The 10321-nt window shown below is 35.7% G+C and overlaps 2 protein-coding genes across 2 annotated transcripts; both read left to right on the plus strand.

Moving 5' to 3' along the window:
• The first annotated feature begins 3035 nt into the window (after positions 1-3035).
• Positions 3036-5224, plus strand: LOC111908785 (uncharacterized). The gene is made up of 3 exons (XM_023904592.2): positions 3036-4159; positions 4716-4795; positions 4905-5224. Exons 1-3 carry the CDS (start codon positions 3290-3292, stop codon positions 4996-4998), a joined length of 1044 nt encoding a protein of 347 aa, XP_023760360.1. The 5' UTR covers positions 3036-3289; the 3' UTR covers positions 4999-5224.
• Positions 5225-7258: 2034 nt separating this feature from the next.
• LOC111908693 (uncharacterized) lies at positions 7259-8476 on the plus strand. The gene has a single exon (XM_023904496.1). The coding sequence runs from the start codon at positions 7259-7261 to the stop codon at positions 8474-8476; it is 1218 nt and encodes a 405-aa protein (XP_023760264.1).
• The last annotated feature ends 1845 nt before the right edge of the window (positions 8477-10321 follow it).

Raw genomic sequence — 10321 nt, forward strand, 5'->3', positions numbered from 1 at the left:
AAGCAAGAGAGTTCCGAGGCATAGATGAGATCAAACATGTCTAATTGAATTTATTATTAGAGATCCCATAAATCTAGAAATTATATAGCAAGATATAATTGATAATTGATATCTACCGGGTTGGATTCAAATGGATGGGATAAAGGATACCAAACCATTTATTTGTTTTGCAACTTGGATCCTAAACTTTGATAATTAATGTTTTTAGAAACTAAAAGGGTATTCATTATTAAAGATTAAATATTAAAAATACTAAATGAATTTTGTTAAAAAAAATTTAGTTAAATAATCCATTCTCATTATCATGAATTGTCATTTTCTTTAATGACTTAATGAAACAATAACATTCAATAGATACAACTTCAATGAATAGGTTCATATCTTAATAGACAATCTCGTAAGAGATATGAAATTGTATACACTTAAAGGTCCTAGTCATAAACTATTTGTTTTGAGCAATAAACCTGAACATGATACCTAGTGAAGGCATCACTGTAATGCTAAAGACGCTTCTAACATCGAGCTAGGAATAGTTATTTATAACTTCTAGGAAGTCTTGGATAATTTAAACATATATATGATGATATAACAGGTCAAGAAATATTCCAATAAATAGAGTGATATTTTATTTAAAACTAGTTTAAACATTGGAATAATGCAAGGCTAAAAGAGTCACCTAGTGTGATCTAAGAGACCTATGTTTTATTGACTGAACACCTTTAAGCCCAAGAAATCTACTAAAGCCCACATAGATGAATCTTGTTTCTTTTGTGAATAAACTGGACATTGAAAGATGATTTACCCCTCTTATTTGGAAAGAAAGTCTAGAAGAGACTAGTACTTTTAGTATCTACTAGATAGAACTCACACTTTTCATATAACACTTAGTTACTTGGTACTTGAATGTTAATCAAATATTTGTAAATGACTTGTAGATATTTAGTGAAGAGTAACCAAGCTGAGCACAACCAAGATGGAACTACACTCTCGGAGTTTAGTTTATTATTTATGTTTAAAACATAAAGTACTTGTAATGTAAAACAATATTTGTTTTGGAACAATTTTGTTTTAATTTAGCATGTCTAGATTTATGTCTCAGTTATTTTATTCAAATGTTTGATAATTACTCAATCGTTTTTTATAACGATAATATTCATATCTTCCTTGACTTGATGTTAGCTCTATGTAGGATGAGAATTGTCCTTTTTATTGACTGGTTAGAAATTAGCTGCAATGATATCCCAATTTGTAAAATTCATAGTGAATTGTAGGGATATTGTATTAACCTGTGCAAGTAGTCATCAGAAAGCTAAAGGACGAAACTTTTGGAATATGGAAAATATTATAGCTTTGTCAGGCTTTGGTGGTGTCAAAGTAGTCTTGAATAGACTGCTGTTTCGGGACAAAATCTAGAAAATGAGTCTAGTAGCTTATCTATATGTTTAGGGTTAAGAATACCCATTTTTAATCTTGATTGCTATTATAGGAGTGTTTCAAAGTGACTCGGAGTAATTGGATTCTTGGGCTACTAATTGTAGTCTACTCTGCAACTCGTGGTGAGTTCCTCACTACATGACATTAGTGTTTTATAGTATTTGCTATAGCTCGTATGATTTATTAGGACATGTATGATTAGCACTAGATTGTATGGCTTGTATTGATTGTATATGGTATGTTGGGTTGAAGGCTGTAAGGCCGAGCTGTTTGACGAAGGTCATGACACCAAGTCAATAGACTGAAGGTGGTGACGCCGAGCCTAAGGACCGAAGGTAGAAATACATAGTCCTCTAGGAATGCTCGCTTATTGATGTGTTCTTGAACTAACGTGTATTGTATGAAAGTGTTTGTTTATCTGTGATGCATGTTAGATTATTACCTGATGACATGACATATTTACCTGTATGGTAGGAGTAAGAATGTAAGATATATTACCTTGATGTGATGTTGTGCTGGAATTCACAAAACTTTGTGCTTACCATTTCCCTCTTAAGATTACTGTTTCAAGAATTGCAGATGCTAGTAAGGGGAAGACATAGCTTTATGATTTTTATAAACATTGGACCCCTAGTTTTTATTTCTACTATTTGATTTCTGGTTTGTGAACAAAGTGGATGTTATTACTTATTATTATGGTTGTTTAATATTTAAAACTTAATGGATTTTGGTTAAGTAACATATCGAATGAGATTTTATATTAATCAAATGTGTTTTTAAAAATTTAAATTTATTATAATTTTTGGGATGTTACATTTACATCACATCTTGTCAACCAAAACGAACTTTGGAACGGACTTTACTATTTGGAATACAACATTCCAAAAATATTAGTTATTTTCAGTTTCCGAAAAATAAAGATTATTTTTGTTAATAATCTTGTTAGTACGAGTTATTAGTTAATATACCCAAAAGTAATCTTACAAGGTATTATAATTAGACATGAAAAAAAGACCGGTCTCAGACCGGTTAAGAAAAAAGATATATACTGAATCAATCTAATACAAGACTAGACCAAAAAAATCCCGGGCCGGTTTGAAAAAAGAACAGACCGTTTCGAAACCGATTCCAAAAAGATCAGACCCGTTCTAATACCGACGCAAGACCGCTTTAAGACCGACTCGAGATCGGTCTCAAAACGACCAAAAGCAAAAATTTATATAAATATAATTTTGTGTTAATTACATATTTTTTATTCACACATTACCCAACTTCTTACATTATTTATTTTAATAAATTTTAGCGTATGTGTTAATCATACACTTGTTAACTATATTTTCAAAACCGAAACGAAAAAACAAAAAAACATCAAAATCGAACCGAAACACCCAAAACTGATTGTAAAGGCGAACACAAAGAACACGAGACCTAATTGAAAAAGACCGAAACCAAAGACCGAAAAAAAAAATTAATTAAAAAAACCAAATCCATAATTTTTAAACCGACCCGAAAGCCGATATACACATCGTCTAGACTCTAATCACTATAAGGCGGGTTGACCCAGCAAAACTCAAATCATGGTAACCAATCAATTAAGATTGTTTAGAAACCCAGTAAACGGATTCTGTTAGTCTTCTAGATTCTTCTTTGGCCTGCTCACCACTATATCCATTTGAGTTCATTCACAGATCTAGGGTTTCAAAACTCTAGAATCTTCCACTCCTTGAACCCTCTAGACATTCCTTTTCTTGCCCTTTATCTCCTCCATCGACATCCCATAGCCGCCGCTTCTGATTTCCATAACGAGTACCTACCCTGTCTCACACTTCAAGTTCTCTGTTCTTCAGCAACAGTAATGGCGAAATATGGAGAAGGGGATAAGCGTTGGATCGTTGAAGACAGACCAGACGGAGCGAATGTTCACAACTGGCACTGGGCCGAGACCAATTGCCTTGAATGGTCCAGAAACTTACTGTCGAAGCTCCTCGCGGACCAAACAATACTCGACGGCGAAGGCAACCTCTTCATCAAAACAAAAAAGATTGAAAAAGTGGAAGGAGAGGCTTACGTTAATGTTCGAAAGGGGAAAATTATTCCAGGTTACGAGTTAAGCGTTTCTATCAATTGGCAAGGCGAGGCGCGAGATGCTGAAGGGAAATCTCTCTTGATAGCCGATGGAGTTGTTGAAATTCCTTATATTGCGGATGAAAACGCCGACGAGGATCCTGATCTTAGGGTTATTGTGAAGGATGAAGGTCCGATCGGGAGGAGATTGAAGGACGCCTTTCTGGCGAAGGGGAAGGATTTTGTTTTGAAACAGATTCGGGTTTACGTCGATGCCATGGCAAAAGGTGGACCTGCAAAAGATGAATTGGAGGTGAAGAAGGTAACTTCCAAGCAAGCGGCAGCTCCTGTGTCGGCTCCACCGGTTGCTGCACCTGTCAAGAAAGTGGAGGAGAAGAAGGAGAAGAAGAAAGAAGGGTTTAAAACGATTAAGCTGACAGAAAAGTTTAGCTGTAGGGCGAAAGATATGTTTGAGATCTTGATGGATGACAACAGATGGAAGGGTTTTACGCAAAGTAATGCTAGAATCAGCAAAGAGGTTGGTGGGGAGATTAGTATCTTCGATGGATCGGTTACTGGAACAAATTTGGAGTTGCAGGAGGGCAAATTGATTGTTCAAAAATGGAGGTTTGGAAGCTGGCCTGATGGCATCCACTCTACGGTATGTTTGTTTTAATTCAGTATCTTCGTTCTTTTTCATGCCACCTAAAGATATTATTCGATAATTGTCTTCTTAAGGCGATATTCATGTAAGTGGCAATATCTGTATGGTTCTGTGTATTGATCTATACACTTATTGACATGACAAAGGAGTTTGCAGGTCTATAAGAATTAAAAAAAACAGAATATTAGTGTGCCCATGTGCCTAGACGAACGTAAAGCTTCATTCTTTTCACCATGAAAATCAAGAAAAGAATACACCCATGAACATGTGTCATGTGATTTAACAGAAAAACCCAAGGAATCTGATTTTTAGGTAGAAAGGGATTTCAACATTAATGGTTAGCTCCATGTTTGCATCATATATGGGAATTCTTTTGTAGATCTTGTTTTATTCTGAACATTTGATGATTTGATTAAACCAAAGTTTCTTTATTCATGTGGGGTTCCTCCTATCTCACCACTCAGATCAAATCTTGAATCTTCAAACATGTTATTGACCATAAAAATGTCAAATGACTGAAATGAGTTGCAATTTTTTGTTGTTATTTTTACAGGTTAGGTTGGTTTTAGAGGAGCCTGAACCTGGAGTCACGGTTGTGAAGTTGACACAGACTGATGTTCCAGACGAAGACAGGTTTGTTCTTAGTCCGTCATCAGAAACTTTTTAATTTTTAGGATGAGATAGCCAGGGCATTTATGTCTTTTCATATATAGCATAACAATATTTGGAAGCTGTGATGCAGGTATGGTAATTCAACTGTGGTGGAGAACACAGAGAGAGGATGGCGGGATCTAATTTTCCACAAAATAAGAGCGGTTTTTGGGTTTGGTGTTTGAAAGGTGCACGACTTAATTAATGTATTTGGTGAAATGTAGAATTATCAAGTATGAAAGTTGGAGTAATAAATTTGATTATTGTGGATTGGTTGAAGGACACTGAATATTAATGTGTCAATTCATCAATGCGTCGAATTGAATTTGTCTTTCTGTCAAAACTCTAATGCTTTTGTGTTTCAACATTACAACACAGTTGATTTTGTGGGTTGGTTGTCTTTGTCTTCAATTGTGCGTTTAGATCAGCTCTTTTGAAAATGTTTTCTTTTTTATGTTAAAAAATGTATTTACAATATTTATCTAGATAGTGTTTATGTTAGGTATAAAGTGTTTTGACTATATCTGATTTGGTTTTGTTTGAGTTGAACAAGTCTTGAGTCTCTAGGTGAGGCTATTCTTAAGGCAAATCACAAAAAATCAAGGGATATTTATTTGTTTAAAGGGGTGTTTGGCTTAGCTTTTCAAACCCCAAAAGTCCTTTTTGGAAAAGTTACAAAAAGTCAGGATTTCCTACTTTTCCAAAAAGTTCCTTTTTCTTATGTAAAAACTTTAAAAGTAGCTTCTAAAAGTAAGTTTGCCAAATATCTTTTGCTTTTTTTTCTTTTTCAAAAAGAATTTTTGGCTTTCAAAAGCTAAACCAAACACCCTCTAAGTTTTATGATAATTATAGATATAGCCTTGTTCTGTTACTTCTTGTTACTTCTTAAATAACACATTCCTTCCCTAGCTTTTAACTTGCCCTAGATAAACTGACCAACAACTTAACCACCTGGAAGTTTGGCATGTAATTTTCTGTCTAGTTACCAACCCATCCTCCTTCATGGATTTACAAATGCTGTCCTAAGCAATCCAGTGGTGTTTGTGCTCATCATTGAAATCCCATAATAAATTAGCCATAACACTTTTCATCTTAAAAATTTGTGGGAGGGTCAAAGTTGTGTTGCCAGCTAGCGAATGCTCGGATGGTTATCAAGTCTGTAACGAAGCTGCTGCCACCACCTCAAGTCTGTAACGAAGCTGCCGCCACCACCTCAAGTCTGTAACGAAGTTGCCACAACCTGTTGCCATGCCATTCCTTGAAGAACCATCTTTGTTCAACAAAAGGAGGCGGGGCACATTTGATCCATTTGCGCTTTGCGCCTCGACTTAGTACTTGATAGACAATCCAATGAAGAATCTGCGGATCCCAAGAAATCCATATCAGTCTACTACATGTAAATCCGAAGAAGTTATCACGGATGAGCCATGTGTTGGGAAACTTTAACACACAAAAGATTCCCTACCTTAGGAGTGGGATGAGTGATCCATCCGACGAGCGCCGATGAAGAACACAAGAAAAGCAGGAGCTTAGGTATTGATATATTCCATCAATATAGAAAGGAGGAAATATGGAATGAAAAGTATGACATTCGCTACTATAATCTCAAACAAGAACGGAGCGCATTTCTTTTCCTTATTGCTAGGCATATGTATAGAACTAATTTTGGGATTGGGCACAGTACAAAAGATCTTTTAGATGTACATATCCATCCGGCAGGGCGATTGAGACGTGGGCATAAGGGCTTTTATGACAATTAATAATTAGCTTCATTTTCAATTAGGTCTTACTATAAATTCTTTAGGGGTTAATACTTCTTTGGTAGCTCTCCCCTGTCTTAGAGGAGTAGGTTTTTTGGGAGATCTAAAAAAATATCCAAAACCTCCTCGATAGATGCTTGATTCTATTCCTTGGACTAGCTAACAAGTTAGTTTAACAACTTTCGGTAACCCCTAATTAGCTACTCCCTCCGTCCCATTTTTATTGTCCACATACAAAAAACACAAAGTTTAAGAAAACAATAATTACTGATTACTTTAATCAGTAAAATGACATTTATACCCTTTTTTTTTTAAATCTTACATTACTTTCTTTTAAAATTCTAGATTTTTAATTACTCTATATACAATAAAAACTTCGCGGTAAAATATTTACTCAACAAAAGTAATATTCCTATTTTAAAATTTTTGTTTTCTTTTGGTAAACAAATGGAGGTAAAAGTGCTGCCATGTTTTAATGTCAAAATGATCTAAATTTTTGACTATTCCGTATAAGAATTTTAATCGTCAACTTTTTTTCAATCACTTTTAAATTTCATATTCTTTTGGTGGCAAATATGCCGCCATAACTACGTACATAACAATAAATTTGGCTGTATTTATTTGCATCTAACAGTTCCTAATACACCATATTCAAGTTTATTCTCATTTCACACTTAAATTTCATATGGAGCATTCCACAAATCCACTCACTAAAAAAAACACTACCATTGCACAACGTCAAACTATATTCCAAGTCTTATTGCAAGAAAGTTTGGATGGACGATTAAAGAAAGGTTCCGCAAGTGAAGTAGCTTCACTATTCTCGGTTTCTAAACGGACCGTTAGTCGTATTTGGCGTCAAGGTAAAAATCAAGTTGACCAAGGATTACCGGTTGATTTATCTTTAAACATGTCAATGGTTGTCGGGCGGAAAAGGATACAAATAAATTTGAATCAAGTTTCAGAAATTCCGTTACGTCGTCGATCCAATATACGATCTCTTGCAAAATCTTTAAATGTTTCAAAATCAACTATGCATAGATGGATTAAGGAAGGTGTGCTTCGACCGCATACAAATGCCATCAAGCCGACTCTAACTCATGAGAATAAAAGAGCAAGGTTAGAATTTTGTTTATCAAAGATTACGTTGTCATCATTATTTAGTCCACTTCCTACATTCTATGATATGTTTAACGTTGTCCATATTGATGAGAAATGGTTTTACATGTCAAAACCATCAAAACGTTACTATCTAGTCCCCGGTGAGGATGAACCATTAAGAACATGCAAAAGCAAAAAATTTATCACAAAGGTTATGTTTCTAGCGGCAGTAGCAAGACCGAGATTTGATTCATCGGGCAACGAAGTTTTTTCGGGAAAAATAGGTATCTATCCATTTACAACATTGGTACCCGCTAAACGTTCAAGCAAAAACCGTGTTGCGGGAACATTGGAGACAAAGCCTATTCTATCGGTAAACAAAGAGATAACAAAGTCATGGTTGATAGAAAAAGTTCTATCGGATATTAGAGCTAAATGGCCGCGAGGTCATACGGGTCCCATATTTATTCAACAAGACAACGTAAAGCCCCATGTTGATGTTAATGATAGCGAGTTTCTTGAAGCGGCATCTCGAGATGGGTTTGATATTCGACTTTGTTTTCAGCCCCCAAATAGCCCGGATTTGAATGTGTTAGACCTTGGATTTTTTCGGGCAATACAATCACTTCAAGAACAAGAGGCTTTGCGTACAATTGATGAATTGGTTGATGCGGTTCAAACATCTTTTGAAAGAATGCAATCGCAACAATTTAACAATGTTTTTTTTAACTCTACAAACATGCATGAAAGAGATCATGAAGATTCAAGGTGGCAACAACTATCATGTACCGCATATTGGTAAAAATAGGTTAGAACGACAAGGTAACTTGCCATTCCAAATTGAGTGTGATCAGAGTTTAATAGATGATGCTATAATGTTTTTGAACCATTAAAAAATTGCTTATCAAAAGTTTTTGTAAAAAACACTTCACTGTGTTTTGATTTTGTTGTAATGAAAACGTAAAGATATTTCTCTTTTGGAATTGAAGCTCACCAATTTATTGCCACTTTATCTTTTGTTTTCGTAAAGTACATATTCTAATTTATTCTTATTTTCCTTCTCAAAAATTAGAATATTAAAGATATGATAGATGACTCAAATAAAGGGTAAAATTGTAAAAGTGCACATTTATTTTTAGCAATGACAATAATTTTGGGACAACTAGAAATAGGAAGGTAGACAATAAAAATGGGACGGAGGGAGTACATAATAAGAGAAAGATTACGAACCAATCTTTGAATCAGGCTATCACCTGCCTAAAAGAAAGCTCTAGCCATAGAGCTTGAAAACGGTTTTCGGATCGGAGATCCATGGATCACAGGAATCTCCCCATGGCTAGGGATGAGCATTTGAACTGGTGAACCGGTACTGGAACCGGATAGAATCGATCGGGTCGGGACTTGGACGATATTTTTGTGGATTTTTGAAATTGGGAACCAAAACCGGTAGAACCAGAACCGGTGGAACCGGAAAAAACTGGAAGAACTGGAAAAAACTGAAACCGTATGTTGCTATTTCTTGAGGACCGGTTCTAACATTGAAGACACAGCAAGAACCGACGGTCCGGTTCAGTTCTTAATTTCGGCCGACTTTGGTTCCCGGGCCGGTTCCAGCCGGGTCGGTTCCTTTGCTCATCCCTACCCATGGCCTTTCGCCTCTGAAAGCGTCCTGGTTACGAATGACAATTGGGAACCAACCCTACTTTTAGTAGAGGGAGATACACACCTAGGAAAGCGCGGAATAGGCCTATGTGTTGGCCTGCTGGGAACAATCTCTCTCCGCTTGAATGTTATCGCTTCCCTTGCTTTAACCCGACATTAAAAGGCTCTTCACTTAGACTCTTCATCTTAGCTTGTAGTTGTTTGATTATCCTCTGATTCTGCTTGGCTCTTGTCCACCTCAGTTGTTTATTTCATTTTCCGACTTGGACAACCAATGACTCTTCATGTTAGGTTCTCTTAATGTGATATATATATATATATATATATATATATATATATATATATATATATATAATATCACATTTTGTATTAAGGTCCTTTAAGTGTGGGCGAGTGAATCTCACATGGCATGATCAAAATGTCAACTTTAAACAAACGTTTGTGTTACTTGCCATTTTGAAGTTTGATCAATGATAATGGAAAACTTTTTAAGAAGCCGAAAATTTGGAGAGTGGTGGAAGAAGGTTAATAAGTACTTGTTCCAGCCGGTAGGGAAATTCTGTAAACCATACTTAGCATTGAAAAAGGAGTTTGAGTTGTTGGCTATGAAGGAAGGAGATAAGGTGGACAGTTTCTTGGGAAGAACCTTAATGGTTGTAAACAAAAATGAATCCTAATGGCAATATCATGGAGCAACATATGGTTGTTAGCAAAGTACTTAGGTCCTACAACTAGATTTAATTAAATATAGTTTGTTCCATAGAAGAATCAAATTAATGTAGATACCTTGAGTATTAGTGAATTGCATGGAAGTCTCCTTGTTCATGAAGAAAGGGTACAAGGAGACTAGAAGGTGTTAATGAACAAAGGGTGCAAGGAGACCAGAAGGTGTTCATGAACAAAGGGTGCAAGGCAACTAGAAGGTGTTAGATAAGGAGTCGAGGCTCAGTTAGAGCTAGGCATGGTCAAGGAGGGGGAAAATGAC

Source organism: Lactuca sativa, chromosome 5 (assembly GCF_002870075.4).
Source record: "Lactuca sativa cultivar Salinas chromosome 5, Lsat_Salinas_v11, whole genome shotgun sequence".
Taxonomy (NCBI): domain Eukaryota; kingdom Viridiplantae; phylum Streptophyta; class Magnoliopsida; order Asterales; family Asteraceae; genus Lactuca; species Lactuca sativa.